General features: G+C 39.7%; 2 protein-coding genes across 7 annotated transcripts in view; one reads left to right on the plus strand and one right to left on the minus strand.

The window, feature by feature from the left end:
* Positions 1 to 3,026, minus strand: part of prkacba (protein kinase, cAMP-dependent, catalytic, beta a) — a 30,152-nt gene extending 27,126 nt beyond the window's left edge. Inside the window, exon 1 of one of the 2 annotated variants that reach the window (XM_022215254.2) lies at positions 2,635 to 3,026. In XM_022215254.2, the coding sequence (XP_022070946.1) occupies positions 2,635 to 2,680 (46 nt within the window). In that variant the 5' untranslated portion in view covers positions 2,681 to 3,026. The remainder of the gene's footprint in view (positions 1 to 2,634) is intronic. The other variant, XM_022215255.2, reaches the window with a different exon arrangement.
* A 4,037-nt stretch (positions 3,027 to 7,063) lies between these two features.
* Positions 7,064 to 19,406, plus strand: part of ttll7 (tubulin tyrosine ligase-like family, member 7) — a 163,387-nt gene continuing 151,044 nt past the window's right edge. For 2 of the 5 annotated variants that reach the window (XM_051947402.1, XM_051947401.1), the window contains exon 1: positions 7,064 to 7,324. The gene's annotated coding sequence lies outside the window, so the exon portion shown is untranslated. The remainder of the gene's footprint in view (positions 7,325 to 19,406) is intronic. The other 3 variants (XM_051947406.1, XM_051947405.1, XM_051947403.1) reach the window with 2 other exon arrangements.

Consider the following 19,406-nt stretch of genomic DNA (forward strand, 5'->3'; position numbering starts at 1 on the left):
CTGGGCAGCCAATTACGGTAATGACAAAAATCTAAATATATTTTCGCATTTTCTGCATCACCAACTGATTGCATACAGGTTACCATGACAACGCAGCGCACACAGTTTCCTTTAGTGCAATTACTAACGCACAACTCGACAGGTTTGCAGATACAAATCTAGCAAGAGAATTTCACCAGGAAAACAACTGGAGCTTCTTAAAGTTGATTTAAATCCGAAACTCTGGACAGAAGCTCCAGCATCAGTTACCATGGTGATCTAGCATCAGTTACCATGGTGATCTAGCTGTGCAGCATCAGTTACCATGGAGATGTAGTTGTGCAGCATCAGTTACCAGGGAGATGTAGCTGTGCAGCATCAGTTACCATGGTGATGTAGCTGTGCAGCATCAGTTACCATGGTGATCCAGCATCAGTTACCATGGAGATGTAGCTGTGCAGCATCAGTTACCATGGTGATGTAGCTGTGCAGCATCAGTTACCATGGTGAGCCAGCATCAGTTACCATGGAGATGTAGCTGTGCAGCATCAGTACCATGGTAATCTAGCATCAGTTACCATGGAGATGTAGCTGTGCATCATCAGTACCATGGTGATCTAGCATCAGTTACCATGGTGATCTAGCATCAGTTACCATGGAGATGTAGCTGTGCAGCATCAGTTACCATGGTGATCTAGCATCAGTTACCATGGAGATGTAGCTGTGCAGCATCAGTTACCATGGTGATCTAGCATCAGTTACCATGGAGATGTAGTAGGTTAAAACAGAACTACCTTCCTGACACTTAAAACTCTGACTTCACAGCTCGCTAACACATTAACCTCACTTCGTAGTTTCGCCTGTAGCGTTAAATTTAAAACACAACAACGAGCGACCACGGTAGTCTAGTTTGTGTCTCGGTGTTGCTGCACACAACGCTCAGCCCCTCCCTGCAGAACCTACAGGTGGCTCGAGTCACAAGTGTGCTAGTGAATTACTGCCAATCAGGAAGCAGGTCAAGATCAGCGCTGTCCAGACACGACAATAGGTACGGCACAGTTTACGGGATTAAGTCGGCCGTTACTCGCTAAGCACGGCCCAGTGCCCTCTGGCTGCTGCCTTCAAGTGATTAATGGAGTACTTCAGACGGCAAAACGGCAATTTGACTAAGGGGGAGCTGCCGTTCCTTGATGTTGTAGCATTAACACAAGTTAAGATCACTGAAAGAAAAAAAGCAGCGACCGAGGCGTCAGAGGACAAATATCTGGATTTTAAAAGTCATGTTGAACAGGAATAAATCATATTTCCTGCTGCATTGTCAAAACAAAAACCTCTCGTGCTAACATCTTATCCTCACTGTTCATCATGCTACATTGAAATTTATTAGTTTCTTGCTGATTTTGGGTGGTCCTTACCTTCTGTAAGGTGTGACAAACGCTTGGTATTATTTATTTACGAGGCCCTCGCTGCATTTTTAGACCCTTATACCACTTCATTACTGATTTAACGCACATCCTTACCATACAAATGATTGAATTACACTACAGGTGGCGGCTGGTTTTACTGAGCTAGAAACTCCAGTTTAACTCACGGCCCACCTGCAGCTTTTTTTTACACTGCAAATAAAAAATTCTGCCAAAAAAATGAAAAAAGTCACTTAAAAATGGCAGAATACTTTAAAATAAAAAACAAACAAACTTTAAAATAATAGTTTAAGCTCATTTGACTCCAGTGAAGAATATTTTTGATGTGGAAAATACATTTTTTACATTTTTGGTCTCTTTTTCTTTACTGTCAGCATGTACATTCTTACTGGATATTATCTGCAATAAAGATATTTTTAAATCCATACATCAATTCAAGCTTTTAATTTCATATCATTTTGCTTCTGGCTGCTCTTGTTTTTGTTGCTTGCATCGTAATATTTTATAGTCAGACAGATATGTTCATTTCTATCTTGTAAATATCCGTATATATTGTGTTATATTCATTTTTATTACTACTATGTTCTTTTTTCTATAGTTTCTTTATTTTATTATTCTCTTTCTATGTTCTTAAAAGCTGAAACCAAACTCCTTGTATGTTGTGTTGTCCATTAAAGCTGATTCTGATTTCTTAATCTTGTGCCAATATATTTTTGTTGTAAATGAGGCCTCCATAGCTCAATATACTCTGGATTTATATAAAGGTTGAATAAACAACGTCTTGGTTCTATACTGAAGTTGTGAGGGAATCAGATGGGATGGAAACTGTCCATTTCGCAGGTGGAAATAAGGATGATTTTGGTCCAGGAACCTGTTGTTAGCCGTGAGCAGGCCCTGCTGTTCTGCAGCTCCAGAGGAAACCAGTGTTTGCTGATGTTATCAGGCGATGCTAGCTCTCTGAAAACCAACCTGGGTGTCTCTGATGGCTCCAGCTAAACGCTATAACACTTCAGCAGAGCTTGACAAAAAAAACCAACAACCTCCAGCAAGAAAAACAAGCTGCATCATCTGAGGAACACACCTCCCAACCAAAGATGGTTCTTCTCTGCAGCCCTCTCTGCTAACAACAAGGCTCGTGATGCTAACTAGCTAGCTGTGTATGTGTATGTGTGTGTGCTAGCTAACGTTAGCCGGCTACGGGGGGCTAGCTGGCTAGCTTCCAGGTGCTCACCGCTTTCTTGTTCGTTGCCTTTCTTGGCAGTCGCTGCGTTTCCCATCGTCAGGCAGACAGGGCGATCCGCAGCTGGCAAGGAGCGATGATGGTGGCGGGGAGCTAACAGGGGTCCTCCGTTAGCCTGCTAACAAATTTCAGCCCGTGCTAGCTAGCCGCTCGGCCGACAAACCGACATCAACGTCTCGTCTCCGCGGACAGAACCTCGACGTTGCTCCGCTCGCCGCCGTGTCGGTGTTTGTTTACCGGGTCCCGTTTTCTCTGTGGTTCAAGTGTGGCTCCGCTGGAATGACAACATGATCCAGACTTTTCACCTCTGCCTGCTGTCGTTCGCTGCTGTGTTCGCGTCGTGTGGGAATCCCCGGTAACAGACGATGGGTGCAATGCTGCCTTCACGGACCGGTCAGACTTAAGTAAACACGCACTGCATTTCTTTAAAACAAATAAACAAAAGAGCTGAACTCCAATGCCTTTCCATTTTTATTGTAGTTTTGGTGTACAATTTGTGGAGAAATTAATATTTTATTCATAATTATGATTTATAATACAGCTATAACACACTGTGAACACAAAAAACACACACTCTTATTTTATTTATTTATTTCAAACATGAAGGCAAAAGAAAAAAAATACTACTAATAAATACTCAATACAAAAAACAAAAACAAAAAAACCCCCCAAAAACATTCAAAACCAAAAATTATGTCTGGATGGATTATGTAGGATTAAGTAAGGAACTTAAGGACAAAAATCCCCCTCTGAAATCTAAAATCTTTTGCCCTTTGCCTTTTAATTTTTATATTTTTGGTGTCCAATTTGTGGAGTAATTAATATTTTATTTCAGATTCTATTGTATAAAACATCTACAGCACACTGTGTACACAAAAACATGCACAGTTTTTATTTTTACTTAACACTTATTACTTATCAGACATGCCACAGTATCATGAAGGCAAAAGAGAAAATAAATGCTCACGACAAATAAATAAAAATAAAACAATCAAACCAAATCCAGAGTAAAAGGAAGTCAGGACCTCTATATAGATGGACATAATTTTATTTTTTTTAAAAGAGCGCATTGTTCATAATAATAATAATAATAATAATAATAAACAAAAATTAGATATTATCCGATTATTCTATTTATTGGTTCCTCCTTATCTCAAAAAAACTAGAAGAAATCTAAAATGCAAACTCAGCCAAAGCTGGGGTCTTGGGAGGTTAAGGACAGAAAAAATCACCAATTTGAAACTGATAAAAATGATTTGTTTTTGATCCCTCTGCCAAAAATATATACCTTGACTCTACTAATTTATTTATTAGATTTATTTCAGACGTGCTACACTATCATAAAGGCAAAAGAGAAAATAAGCACTAAATACAAAAAAATAAATAAATCCAAAACCAAAAATAAAATCTGAACAAGAGTATGATGAAGGAAGGACCTTCAGGAGAAAAAATGACCCCTTTAAACCTAAATTTTTTCAGTATTATTTTTTTAAATAAATGATCCCACTGCCAAGAATAAATGCCTTGACTCAACTCAACTGTGTTATGTTATATTTTTATTATTAGTATTTTAAAAAATAAAGTTTTATTGCATGTTTATGATCGTATTTATTTGCTTGAATTTATTTCCATTATTTGTCTAATTTGATATTTGTTTTTATTGTAAAGCACTATGTAGCTTTGTTTTTGGAATATTTCATACAAATAAAGTTACTATTCTTATTACAGCGTGACATTGTGTGCTTCCTATTATAAGGCTTTAATTTTTGACCTGTGGATTAAAAATGGTCATTTTTTGTATTTTCCACTAGATTTTTACATATTTGGAGCAAATATATGCTTTTGTTTTTCTTTCTCGAAAGGGTTAAAATGTTGAAAAGGAATGACTATTTGCTAGTTATGACCAGAACTGATGTTGGTTAGAGAAACCTAATATATTTATGGCGGTTGACATTTTCTGTCCTTGCAGAGCACAAAACATTTTAGTGAATCAATGTTGTTGCAAATCACTCACACATTCCACATTGTGACAATAATTTTAAAAAAGCAACATATCACATAAACAAACTGGCATTTAATGGGTTAAAATACTGGAACCAATGAATATTTGTTAGTTATGATCAGAACTGATGTTGTTTTAAGAGTTGAACTCAGTGGAAGTGGTAAATTACATTCATATATAACAATTTCATGGTAGTTGTTTCAACAAGGACATAATTTCTACTCATCTAGCACTAACATAGTGAGTCATCTACAGAATAAGATGTTCAGGTCTTTGCACAGAGATCTAAGATAGTGCTGGGCTTAAGAAGCATATTTCTTCACTATATTAATGACCATTCACAAGCTGTATTTTATGCTTTATTTCTCTCCTCCTTTATGTTTTCCTGTGATACACAGAAACCCCCAAAAGAGATATAAATACATCAAAACTAAAAGTACAATTCCTAAAACATCTTAATATTTGCGCCACCTTATGTCAGTATAAGAGCATGAGATGCCACATGAGTGCCATAGACTACCACTGAGATGTCATAAACTGCCATATGTGTCATAAACTACCTCTGAGGTGCAAAAGGTTGCCACTGATGTTCCACAGACTGACACTGAAATGCCCCAAAACTGCCCCTAAGGTAACAGAGACTGCCTCTGAAGTGCGACAAACTGAGGTGCCAAAATTAAATAAAAATGAGGCTAAGATGCCACAAACTGAATTACCACAGATTGCCACTGAAGTGCCACAAACTGCTGCTGAGATGCAACTGAAGTGCCAAAACACTGGGGTGCCAGAGAGCACTGCGAAAGTGCCGCAATTTCCAACTGAGGTGCCACAGGCTGCCGTAAAAGTGCCAGAAACTGTCACTGAAATGCCCCCAAAATGCCATTAAAATGCCAGAAATTGAAGTACCACAAACTGCAACTGAAGTGCCACAAACTGAACTGAGGTGCCTCAACCTGTCCATGAAGTGCCACAGAGTGCCACAGGTGCAACACAAGTTGCCACTGAGGTGTCGCAAACTCAAACTGAAATGCCACAGGCTGCCATTAAAGTGCCACAAACTTCCACTGAAATGCCAAAAAAGTGCCACTAAGGTGCCATAAATTGAGGTGCCACAGACTGCCACTGAAGGGACAGAAACTGCACTGCGGTGCCACTAAAGTGACAAAACACTATGGTGTCAGAGACCACTGCTAAAGTGCCACAAACTCTGACTGAGGTGCCACAGGCTGCTATTAAAATGCCACAAACTGCAGTGAGGTGCCAAGGGCTGTCAGTGAAATGTCAAAAAAAAATGCCACTAGGGTAACAGGAACTGAGCTGCCACAAATTGCCACGAGTCACACACTGTCCATGAGGTGCCACAGGTCCCATAAACTCTAACAGAGGTGCCACAAATTACCACTGAGCTGCCACTAACTGTTCACAAGGTGCCACAGATTGTTGCTAAGGTGCCACAAAATTCCACTGAAATGCCCAAAAACTGCCCCTAAGGTGACAGAGACTGCCACTAAAACGCCACAAACTGCCATTGATGTGAGAAGGGCTGCCACTGAGGTGCCCCAACAAATGCCACTAAGGTGCCACAAATTGAGGTGCCTCTACCTGCCATTAAAATGCCACAAACTGCCACTGAGGTGTCATGGGCTGCCAGTGAAATGTCCCCAAAAATGCCACTAAGATACCAGAAATTGAGGTACCTCAAACTGCCACTGAGAGACAAACGGTTGCCATTGACATGCCAAAAAAAAACTGCCCCTGAGGTGCCACAGACTGCCACTAAAGTGCCACAAACTGCTGCTGAGATGTCACTGAGGTGCCAAAACACTGGGGTGCCAGAGGGTACTGCTAAAGTGCTACAAACTTCCACTGAGATGCCTCTACACAATCCTAACCTCTTAAAAATGATTTGAAGCTGACTGCATTTAATTGCAAAATTTAAACGAAAGCTGTCCAAAAAAACTGGGACATAAATGCAATTTACATGCTTTTGAATCGGACAAATCTACAAGCTAAACAGACATTTTGACCTATTTAAAAGCTTTAATTTTACTTCTCAGTGGATGGAAAACTTGCCACATTAGCTCAATTTGTCATAAATTAGAATCAAGCCAGAGTTTGGAGCAGTTTTTGCGGTTTGGAAGCAGCAGAGTGAGTGGCACGTTAATGACCTCTGAGCAGGACGCGCCCATTAGCGGTGGGGTTGTTTTTAGCACCACGGTCAGCGACACAGTTGCTAGGTAGCCGCCGTGTGTTTGTGACAGCACTGAAACCTGCGCTAAAAAACGACGCTAATACAACTCTCGACTGCCGTAGGATTTCTGTTTTCACTCCTAGCCGGTTCACAAATTATTATAATATGTGTATAAGCCCTTAAATGTCATGCTGGTGCCAGACTGCAAACTTCAGCACTTCATTCAGGTAGCTGCCCCCCTCTAGCACACAGAATGGTTTTGCCCGTGGACCCGCTCCAGCTCTCTCAGCTCACACAGCTCCACAATATACTGATTTTTTTGTCTGTCAGTTTGCTGTAGTAATGCCGTTACACGCCACAAACGCTGCGGGAACACTACCGGGGCTGGACGGTTCCTCCACCGCTGCAACGAGTCTGTAAACGGCTGTCCGTGTCGTCCGGATGAACCCCGCGGAAGAGCCGCACTGCCAGCGCCTGGAATAGACAAGGTAACGGGGCTACTTCGCATTCTTTGCTAGGTGGTGCGGCTAAGCTAACTGTAGAGTAGTTCGAGGGGGTCATTGTATTCGCTTTAGGGGTTTTACTTTTTTTGTACCTACGTTAGCCTAAAAACGCCCCTCATTCGCCGGTTGAAGTTAAACTGGACGTCCACACACACTGCCAGGCTGTTAAACTCGTCCACCAGACCTAGCAACCTAACGTTAGCAGGAGCGGCTAATTCATAGCAACAATGCACCTGCTCTGTCTGTGGGCATCTCAGTCTGAGAGAACAAACCGCTTTCCCTGAAAAGAACAAAGTATTACACGTCGGATTTAAGGAATTCACTTTGCGCTAATCCTAAATTACTGGCGAGATATGTAAAGAGGAGGAGGGGACGGGGGGGCGGCCTGCAATCCTCCTGGATGTGGAAGATACCATATCGACCACTTGGCTGTTGTAGCTGCTCTTTGTAGCATCTTAGCTCCCAGGCTAGCTATCTGTCTGTGTCCACGTTTAGCTGAGCGATGCATCCTCAGAGCCTCGGCTAATTACACCAGAGATGTGGTGTTTGAAGCATTGATTTATGCTGGTCTGCTTGTAGTACAGTGTTCCACTTAGAGACCACATGCTGCTGCACTGTAAGAAAGGATAAACCCCACGTTACAACCAAAACTATGAATTAATAAGTGAATTTTATTTTACTTTGAGCTCCCTGGTTCTTTGGTGTGATGTCCTCTCTAATTCTTTAACTCTATTTTGTTTTACTTTTAACCCTCAATCTTGTTCTTGTTTGAGTTTCATGCTAATCTAGCACATTATTCCTGAATTTATTGTAATTTTTACTATTTATTTTTAACTGACTGCTCTGACTTGCGTCCTGTAGCTTGATTGTCTCTGTGTTTGCATGTTTTAACTGTCAGTCAGTTTGTGAATGCTGATCTTAAGGGTGCTCCATGAATACAGTTATTATTATTATTATTGTTATTAATATTATTATTAATTGAACATAACTATATCCACTTAGTACATGTAGATTCAAGCAGAGCGCAAAACATTAATTCATTAAAACTTCAACAAACAAATAGTTGATATGAAAGACAAACTTCTAAATTTGTAAATACTACTAACAACTCCAGAAAACGCATCTTATACGTACATCTATACATATTGCTATTATTATTTTTATAGTTATTCATCAATTCTTTTGCTATATGTGCTTGATCTTGAATCACGCTGTGACATAAATAGGAGTAAATATTGACATATTTTCAGATTTGTTTAGTTTTAATTTAATTTAATTTTTTTAGCTGTGGTGTATCTCCACTATATTCTATTTTTTTTAAATTATTTTTTGTGTGTTTTCCTTCTGATTGAGTATCTTGAAAAGTGCTATATATATGTATTATTGTCATTATTGTTATTATAATTATTATCCATAGATTCCTATACCTGCTTTATCTTGCGGCACACTGACATAAATAGGTGACATTGATTATTATTATTATTATTATTATTTTAGCTTTGGTGTATCTCCACTATGCTCTATTTATTTTTATTTTTTGTGTGTTTTCCTTCCTACTGAGTATTTTAAAAAGTGTTATAAAAGCATTATTATTTTTGTGATAGTTTTCCATCAATTCCTTTGCTGTACCTGCTTTTTCTTGCGGCACACAGACATAAATAGAGGTAAATATTAGTTTTTTAATTATTATTTTTTAGCTTTGGTGTATCTGCATTTACTTGGATAATTTATGCCTTTATTTTAGAGTCTGGGAACTTGTTCTCAACTGACCTACATGGTTAAATCAAGGTTAAATAAATACAAATAAACATTCAAATCTGGGATTATCCAGCTACCAGACGACAGTGCACTGCTGTGCCGACCCTTAATACAGTCAATTAAATATAAATATTCTTCTTTAACACTCATGAAGTTGCTCTGAGCTTTATTTTAAACGTTAACAACGTGATCTCAAAATTAATGCACAGCAAAAGCACATCTTCGTGATGTATGCTGAGTCAAACCATCAAACGGACTAGTCCACTTTTATGAGAAAGGGTTAGAGTTCTATAATAAAAAAAAAGCCTGCATCTTAATACTGAAAACACCTCAAGTGACAAAAAAGTCACTTTAGTTGTGGGTGAAAATGTTCAGAGAGAGACCAGGATTGGTTTCTGCCTGTAAACAAAACAAACAAAAAATAACTAATTAGTGGTGCTCTTCAATTAAAAACTCTCTATTGTCACCATTTAGAATTGCATAAACACAATGATTGTGTTTCAGTAAAAAATAGAACAAGTGACTTAAATATTTTAATTGATTATTGACTTAATGATAAATATTAAGGACACAGTCACATTTGATAACCCTGTAGACTGTTTAAAATCTAGGACCTTTGGATCAGTTATTTCAGTGCAGAGCGCCTTGACTTTATCCCAGACTTAAGGCTCTTAAGATGGGTATGATATATATAATCTTTCATTTTCATGCGGGCAAGTTTTTGAGTCGCAGAGCTGCTTCTGCTTAAAAATGTCTCTTGTGAGCAGTTCTCTTGAGGTCATTCTGCAGTTTTTCATTTGGGTTAAGGTCTGTGCTCCGACCGGGCCGCTCTGGTAGCTGGATGTTTTATTTTAGATATATGTGAAGTCATTCTGTGGTAGTCTTAGTTTTAGTGTGTTGAGTTTTTTTTTTGCATCACTGAACTTTTACTGAACTTCAGACTCAAATCACAATCCTCCCTGCATTGTATTTCACCTTTAAGATGATGTTTTGCTTCTGATATGCAGTGCTCTTTTACTACCATAGACATAGCTGCATGTTCTTCCCAAACAATTCAACTTTAGTTCAGAATCTTTTCAGGTAGGATTGCTAAATTGTTTGTGTTTTGAGAGACTTCAGGTTCAAAGTGAATTTTGACTTTGGAGTGCATCAGTTGCTCTCTGTGACTATGCAAGTTGATTTACTTACGTTAGACTCATGAAGCGAGACGTTATCCAGCACCAATGACTCTGTTAAGCTGTTAGCAGTGAGCCATTTCTGTTCATAGACAGTTTGTGTAACTGCACTGATCAATATCTAAATGCTTTATGTTCCCAACTGAAGTATATCGTCACTCGAGGCTGCATGCCTCAGTGGGTAGAGTGGCCGTCTTGTAACTGGAAGGTTGCCGATTCGATCCTCGGCCCGTCGAGCTCATGTCGAGGTGTCCCTGAGCAAGACACCGAACCCCTAATTGCTCCTGGTGGGTCGTGGTTAGCGCCTTGCATAGCAGCTTCCACCATCAGTGTGTGAATGGGTGAATGTGACGTATCATGTAAAGCGCTTTGGATAAAAGTGCTATATAAATACAACCATTTAACATATCATGATTGTAGTTAATAATACAGGAACACAAAATCTGGACAAATAGGAAATCTCATTAATTTAAATTTTTTGTGTCCACAGATTAAATATGGCTTAGTTGAAAGAAGAAAGAGTTGAACTGGTACTTCTCAGTGGACGTTAAGGATGGACATATCGAAAGATAGCGTTAGTAGGGTTGTAGTTAGCAGTGTTCGGGTTAGTAGAGTTATTAGGGTTGGGGTTAGTTAACCGTTGGGGGTTAGCTGTGAGCAATCCTTTAGTTTTGGCTGATAATCTGGTCGTCCAGAAGGGCATTTTTCCATGACATTCCCCATTTCTTTAAACTTTTTAACCACCTTCTCCACAGTGAAAAGGCCAAGTGGAATCCTTCTTAGATGACGTGCATTAAATCCATTTGCTGTCTTTCGATTACATGAGTTAAATTACCATAAACACTCACCTGAGGCAACTGGTATACACTGAGAAGAAGAATCTAAAGAAACCTTCAGGAGGAACCTTTTGAGTTCCTTCAGTAATCCCTGAAGCAGAGGTTGCTCCAGAAACCCCATAGAAAGCTTCTTTAAAGAACCTTGCTTTTCTTCTTGTTTTTCTTCTTCTTCTTCTTCTTCTTCTTCCTCTTCTTCATTTTCTTCTTTGTCTTCTTCTTCCTTTTCTTTGTTGTGTTCTTGTTTGTCTTCTATTTCGGCTTCTTCTTCTTCTTCATTCAAATCTCTTCCCTAACCCTACTATCTCTAACTCTATGATCCCTAACCTTAACCCTACTATCCATAACCCTAACCCTACTATCTCTAACCCTAATCCTATCTTTCCATATGTCCATCCTTCATGTCCACTGGGAAGCACCAGTTCAATTCTTTTCTCCTTTCCACAAAGCCATATTTAATCTGTGGAAGTAAAAACATTACATTTAATGAGATTTCCTGTGTGTCCAGACTTTAGGGACAGCCTGTAGAAGTAGTTAATTGAATTTCTAAGAATGAATTTTCATATTTGACCAGTTTCTCCTTACTCCCAGTGAATTCTGCCTCTGAAGTTAGGCGTAGCGTTCAGCTGTTTGTTGGTGTATTTCAGTACCTCGTGGGCTGACAGTTCCCACACTTGTTCCTCCTCGTATCTGGAGGAAGGCACGGAGCCAGAGTTGGGTCACTGGTTGGAGCTAATTTTAGATCCGCTGGCAATTCTAAACCGGCTACTTTCCTGTGAGAATTGTCCTCAAACTCAGCTATCGTTTTTCCTGGACGGACAGTGTGGTCAAACAGGGGCAGATTCGTAACAGAAATGATCGAGCAGCATACGACTTGTTGTAGATTTTGAAGACCGACAAATTCAGTCCACTGTTGACTTCTTCTGCTTTAAGGAATCGTTTGTTCACGTGTGTTTTTCAGTGATGTAATAGTGCAGCATGCCTCCATTATTAGCTTATCCCCAGCCCCAGTAACCCTACAAACCCTACTACCCTAACAACCCTAACTCCACTAACCCTAACCCTTTAACCCTAACCCTATCTTTTGATATGAAATGATCGAGCAGTATACGACTATTTTAGATTTTGAAGACCTACAGATTCACTCCACTGTTGACTTCCTCTGCTTTAAAGAATCTTTTGTTTACGTGTGCTTTTCAGTGATGCTGTAACAGTGCAGCACGCCTCCATCATTAGCCAGCGTCTCCTCCTGAATGCCTCTACAAGCCCTGAGGTCCCAGGACTGCTGTAATGGCAGGACCGGAGCGTACTGTATGTACAGAAAAGAACTTATGTCTGCAAATCTTGCTCTTTCAGCACAATGCAGGGCTGAGTGGTATTTCCCCGAGCCTCTCTATTGATTCTGTATTTGACGACCGCTTTCAAGACGTAGTTTGATGTAAGGCAGCGGGAACATAAAACAGACCCCTCTGGGATGTAGCGCTGGTTGTAGATGGGACGTGTAATAGGTGTGACACCGCCTGTCATTTATAAACAGAGTTCACCGTGTTGGCTTTTTCTTTGGCACACTTCCCGTAAAGCTGTTTTTCTGTCTTTGTGGATTTGCTGTTGATGTTAAATGTAGGGATCGGCAGATTTTCACATCCGATAGCCAGCAGTCCTCCAGTTATCAGTGTTGTTTTTTTTCTTTCTTTTACCTCCTGAGGTGGAAGTTGTAGACTAAAGGCTGCAGACAGAATGTATATTTTAGATCAGGGGTGTCAAACATGCAGTCTGTGTCATTTTTGTAGTATTTTGTCTTGTGTTTGGTTTTTTTTGATGCTTGTCTCATGTTTTTGTTGTTTTGTGTCTGGCTTTTGTCATTTTTGTCTCATGTTTTTAATATTTACCTCCACCAGGAGGTTATGTAATCACCGAAGTTTGTTTGTCTGTCTGTCCGTGTGTGTGTGTGTGTGTGTGTCTGTGTGTCTGTGTCTGTGTGTCTGTTTGTCTGTTAACAGCATAACTCAAAAAGTCATGGACGGATTTTCACCAAATTTTTACAGGATGTCCGGAAGAGCACGAGTAAGAATTGATTAGATTTTGGAGGTGATCCGAATCACCGTCTGGATCCAGGAATTTTTTGAAGGTCGAAGGACAATTGAGAGATGGCCTGGTGGCCATCTCTCAATTGGACAGATCCACACACACACACACACACACACACACACACACACACACACACACACACACACACACACACACACACACACACACACACACACACACACACACAGACGGACAGAATGACAAACGGCATGGCGGAGGTATGCGCTCTCCGAGTGCTTTTCTAGTTTGTCTTGTTTTTGTTGATTTTTTTTTGGCTTTTTTGTGTGACTTTTGTTGTTTGTCTCATAATTTTGTCATTTGTTTCCTTTTTATCTCGCTTGTGTTTTTCGTCTTATTTTGACATTTTGTGTTTTGCTTTATTTGTCGTTTTGAGCATCGTTTTTGTTGCTTTGAGCATCATTTTTGTTATTTTTTGTCTCGTTTGTGTAATTTTTTTCCTCTTTTGTGTCATTTTTTTGGTGCTTTGTAACTTTTTGTCAAATTTTGTCTCTTTTTGTTTTGTTTCCTGTTTTTTGTCTCATTTTTTGTCATGTCTTTTTTGAAATAATTTGTCTTATGTTGTTTTTTTGTCTTTTTGTCATTTTGTGTCTTGCTTTATTTGTTGTTTTGAGCATCATTTTTTTTGCTTTGTGTTTCCTTTTTGTCTTGCTTATGTTTGTCTGTTCTTTGTCATTTTGTTTTTTTTGTTGTTTTTGTCAATTGTGTCAAATTTTTGTGTCATTTTGTAACTTTTTTGTATAATTTTTTGGGCCTTTTTGTTTTGGTTCGTGTTATTTGTCCCATTTTTTTTTGGCTTTTTGTGTCTTGTTTTTGTAATATTTTCTCTGGTTTTTATTGTTTTTTGTCTTTTTTTGTCTGACATTTGCCATTTTGTGATTCCTTTTTGTCTCTAACTTTTGTTAAATTTTTGTCTCTTTTTGTTTTGTTTCATGTCATTTGTCTTATTTTTTGTCATTTTGTTTCTCGTTTTTGTCATTTTCTCTTTCATTTTTTGTCATATTTGATCTTGTTTTTGTGTCTTTTTTGTCTGGCTTTTGTTATTTTGATCACAAAGCAAAATACCACATCTTTCAGTTCCAGATGACTAAATGTTGTGTTTCTTTGTCGACACTCTGTGATCTGGAAGTTGTAATGTGGAAATGATAAACTGAGGTATAATGTTGGTGAATTGAAATTATTTTTCTTTAAAAAAAATCTGATTGTTTTTAATATTCTGTAAAAAGATAATTCCTTAAATGTGAACTTTTATTGCACTTGAACAGAAGAAAAAATTGGAGTTGTGGTCATTTACAATTTCAAAAGCGTTTGCTAAATGAAATTGTAGAATTGTAGAATTATGCTGTGATCTTACTATCACTGATAATCAAACTGTTCTGAATGTGGATCCTGAACTGAGATGAGTTTGACACCACTGTTCTAGTTTAAAAAAAAAACCTAACAAATATGACATAGGATGCGCTGCATTTTTAGAGGGAAACTCTGCATAACAATGCCCTGACAGACAAACACGCACTTGTTATGGATTCAGAGCTGAGAGAATGATGCAGATGTTCAGCCTGAAGAGCTGACTGTCTCCAACCAGAGATGTTATGAGGGACTATAACACAATAAAGCCTTTCTGTGTCGTGTGTGACGGAGGGGGGAGTGCATGAACTCAGCATCCACTGGAGCATCCACTGGAGCATCCACTGGAGCTCTGCAGCTTCAGATCTGTGTTTAGAGGAGCCCTACACTTCCTGCTGTGTGGGCTTTTGGCTCCCTCTGCTGGGGAAAAGGTGTTACTGCATCAGAGTAATAACGCTCCACTTAGTAGAAGGGATTTAGTTTGTGGTTTATATTTCTTAGAGGGAGTAATGGTAAAGATGTTTTCTAAAGCTGTCAAGTGGTGATTGCAGATGTTCAACCTCATTTAGTTGTTGTCCACATGTCAAATTCTCCAACACTGAAAAAACACACAGGAAAAGAAACTCAACATGCCCTGTACATGACTAGTTTTACCTAAACGATTAAACGACGAGTCGCGCACATCCCTAGTATCAACTGGTGTCATGCATATTTTGGCGTAATTTTTTTTTTTTTTACAAGGTTTTTGGTATTTTCTGCATCTTTCTTTAGCTTTTTTCTACTTCGAGAGTTATGGAGGAAATTCTGAATTCAAGTTTAGAACATTCTGGATCCACAAGAGAAGAAAATCTCTTTGTATAAGAAGCTGGATGACGTGTTGTGGTTTGGAACATATGACTGTCTTTCAGCAGGCTCAATATTTATATAAATGCAAGACCCAAATATAAAAAATGAGTAAAAAATAATACACATATATACACACAAACACACACTATATTTCCAAAAGTATTCGCTCACCTGCCTTGACTCGCATATGAACGTCAGTGACATCCCATTCCTAATCCATAGGGTTCAATATGACGGCGGTCCACCCTTTGCAGCTATAACAGCTTCAACTCTTCTGGGAAGGCTGTCCGCAAGGTTTAGGAGTGTTTATGGGAATTTTTGACCATTCTTCCAGAAGCTCATTTGTGAGGTCACACACTGATGTTGGACCAGAAGGCCTGGCTCTCAGTCTCTGCTCTAATTCATCCCAAAGGTGTTCTATCGGGCTGAGGTCAGGACTCTGTGCAGGCCAGTCAAGTTCATCCACACCAGACTCTGTCATCCATGTCTTTATGGACCTTGCTTTGTGCACTGGTGCACAGTCATGTTGGAAGAGGAAGGGGTCAGCTCCAAACTGTTCCCACAAAGTTGGGAGCATGGAATTGTCCAAAATGTCTTGGTATGCTGAAGCATTCAGAGTTCCTTTCACTGGAACTAAGGAGCCAAGCCCAGCTCCTGAAAAACAACCACACACCATAATCCCCCCTCCACCAAACTTTACACTTGGCACAATGCAGTCCCACAAGTCTGGTTGTCCTGGCAACCCCCAAACCCAGACTGGTCCATCAGATTGCCAGATGAAGAAGTGTGATTGGTCACTCCAGAGAAGGCGTCTCCACTGCTCTAGAGTCCAGTGGTGGCTGCTTTACACCACTGCATCCCACGCTTTGCATTGCACTTGGTGATGTATGGCTTGGATGCAGCTGCTCGGCCATGGAAACCCATTCCATGAAGCTCTCTGCTGAAGCTCTGTTCTTGAGCTAATCTGAAGGCCACATGAAGTTTGAAGGTCTGTAGCCATTGACTCTGCAGAAAGTTGTCCACCTCTTGGCACTATGCTCCTCAGCATCCTCTGACCCGCTCCATCAGTTTACGTGGTCGACCACTTGGTGGCTGAGTTGCTGTCGTTCTCACACACTTCCACTTTCTTATAATACAGCTGACTGTGGAATATTTAGGAGCGAGGAAATGTCACGACTGGATTTGTTGCACAGGTGGCATCCTATCACAGTTCCACGCTGGAATTCACTGAGCTCCTGAGAGCGAGTCATTCTTTCACAAATGTTTGTAAAAGCAGTCTGCATGCCCAGGTGCTTGATTTGATACACCTGTGGCCATGGAAGTGATTGGAACACCTGATTTGTGTAATTTTTTTGTCCCATTTTTGTTTTGTTTGGTGTCATTTGTCTCATTTTTGTCTCGTTTTTGTCGTTTGTCCATTTTTTGTCACTTTGTACCTTTTTTGTCTCATTTTTTTGTCATTTTGTCTCTCATTTTTATATTTTGGATCTCAGTTTTGTAATATTTCCTCTTGTTTGTTGTCTTTTTTGTCTTCTTTTGTCTCTTGTTTTTTTCGTTTGTGTTTCCTTTATGTCTCGCTTGTGTTTTTGTCTTACTTCAGTCATTTTGTGTTTTTTTTGTCTCGTTTCTGTTTTGTTTCGTGTCATTTGTCGTAATTTTTATTCGTTTTGTTTCTCGTTTTTGTCATTTTGCTTTTTATTTTTGTAATATTTTGTTTTGTTGTTTTTTCGTCTTTATTTTGTCATTTTGATCATGAAGTGAAACACCACATCTTTCAGTTCCAGATGACTAAATGTTGTGTTTCTTTGTAGACTCTCTGTGATCTGGAAGTTATAAAGTGGAAATGATAAACTGAGGCTGGATGTCGTTGAAATGGAATTTATTTTTGTTCATAAATTTCAGGTTGTTGATGATGTTTTGTAAAATAATAATTCTTTAAATGTGAACATTTTAGCACTAAAGCAAAGGAAACATCAGGAGTTGTGGTCATTTATAGGTTACTATGCTGTGGTTTTTTCTGGTCACTGGAGGTCAGACTGGGCTGAATGTGGAACAAAGATGAGTTTGACACCCCTTCATTAGAGAGAGTGTGTGTGCAGTCTGGTCACATGCGTGTGTTTGTAGGTGTTCTGCTGCACATGTCCCTGTCTTCCCTGAGGGTTTCCACGACGCCGAGGTCCGGTGCTCCTATAGAGGCTGCTGTACAGAGCCGGCTCAGCACTGGGAGGTGGAGGCGGACTGTCAGCAGCACAGCTTGCCTCACTTCATCACGCTGACTCTTTGTTGTTCTCTGCTGAACTCATTCCAGTGTCTGTCCTTCCCAGGATCAATGTCTGGTGCTTACCACCGGCAGAGCGAGAGGCTGACAGCCAAGACGAGCCCAGTGATCAGGCAACGCCATCAGATTGTTTCCTCATTCTAATTTGTCCACGGGCTGCTGATGGAATCGATGGGGGCTGCTTTGTGAGCTGGCTTCTTATAGTAAAGTGTGTGGCTGAGAAACGGTGCTTTTTTCCAGCGTGTTCTCACCACCAGAGGCTGCTGTTGGTCTCCGTATGAAAAGCAGGAGGCGCCATGAGACGCTGTAACGCAGCTGAAGTCTCACTAGTTTATGTTACCTGTGATTTATGTGGTCTTTGCATCGTGTATATCACTATATTTCACACGCCGGCACCCTGCATGTTTTTAAATTTACTTTGCGGATCGTGTTATTTCCTCTGCAGAATCACTACATCTCACTTGGAGCTCGTGCAGATTCCATACGGACGTCACCTGAGCTTCAATCACACAACGTGGAGACCGTTTAACCCTGTAAAAACCCACTGTTTGGTTTATAACAGTGGGTTGTTGTAGAAATACAACAACAGTTTTATTTACAAAAAAACCCCAAAAGCAAAATATATGTAATAATAATTTTCATTTGTGTATATATATATATATATATATATTTTTTTTGTTCGTTTTTTTCTATAGTTTTTTTTTAGGCTAATATATTGTTATTATTATTATTTTTGCTCATTTTCTATATTTGGGTTTATATACATACGTACACACGTGGACAAAATTGTTGGTACCCCTCAGTTAAAGAAGGAAAAACCCACAATTCTCACTGAAATCACTTGAAACTCACAAAAGTAACAATAAATAAAAATTTATTGAAAATTAAATAATCAAAATCAGCCATCACTTTTGAATTGTTGATTAACATAATTATTTAAAAAAACAAACTAATGAAACAGGGCTGGACAAAAATGATGGTACCCATAACTTAATATTTTGTTGCACAACCTTTTGAGGCAATCACTGCAATTAAACGATTTCTGTATTTGTCAATGAGCGTTCTGCAGCTGTCAACAGGTATTTTGGCCCACTCCTCATGAGCAAACAGCTCCAGTTGTCTCAGGTTTGATGGGTGTCTTCTCCAAATGGCATGTTTCAGCTCCTTCCACATATGTTCAATGGGATTCAGATCTGGGCTCATAGAAGGCCACTTTAGAATAGTCCAACGCTTTTCTCTCAGCCATTCTTGGGTGTTTTTGGCTGTGTGTTTTGGATCGTTGTCCTGTTGGAAGACCCATGACCTGCGACTGAGACCAAGCTTTCTGACACTAGGCAGCACATTTCTCTCCAGAATGCCTTGATAGTCTTCAGATTTCATCGTACCTTGCACACTTTCAAGACACCCTGTGCCAGATGCAGCAAAGCAGCCCCAAAACATTACTGAGCCTCCTCCATGTTTCACCGTAGGGACAGTGTTCTTTTCTTCGTATGCTTGGTTTTTGAGTCTATGAACATAGAGTTGATGTGCCTTACCAAAAAGCTCCAGTTTGGTCTCATCTGTCCAAAGGACATTCTCCCAGAAGCTTTGTGGCTTGTCAACATGCATTTTTGCAAATTCCAGTCTGGCTTTTTTATGAGATTTTTTCAGCAGTGGTGTCCTCCTTGGTCGTCTCCCATGAAGTCCACTTTGGCTCAAACAACGACGAATGGTGCGATCTGACA

This window comes from Acanthochromis polyacanthus, chromosome 4, assembly GCF_021347895.1.
Source record: "Acanthochromis polyacanthus isolate Apoly-LR-REF ecotype Palm Island chromosome 4, KAUST_Apoly_ChrSc, whole genome shotgun sequence".
NCBI classification, from domain to species: domain Eukaryota; kingdom Metazoa; phylum Chordata; class Actinopteri; family Pomacentridae; genus Acanthochromis; species Acanthochromis polyacanthus.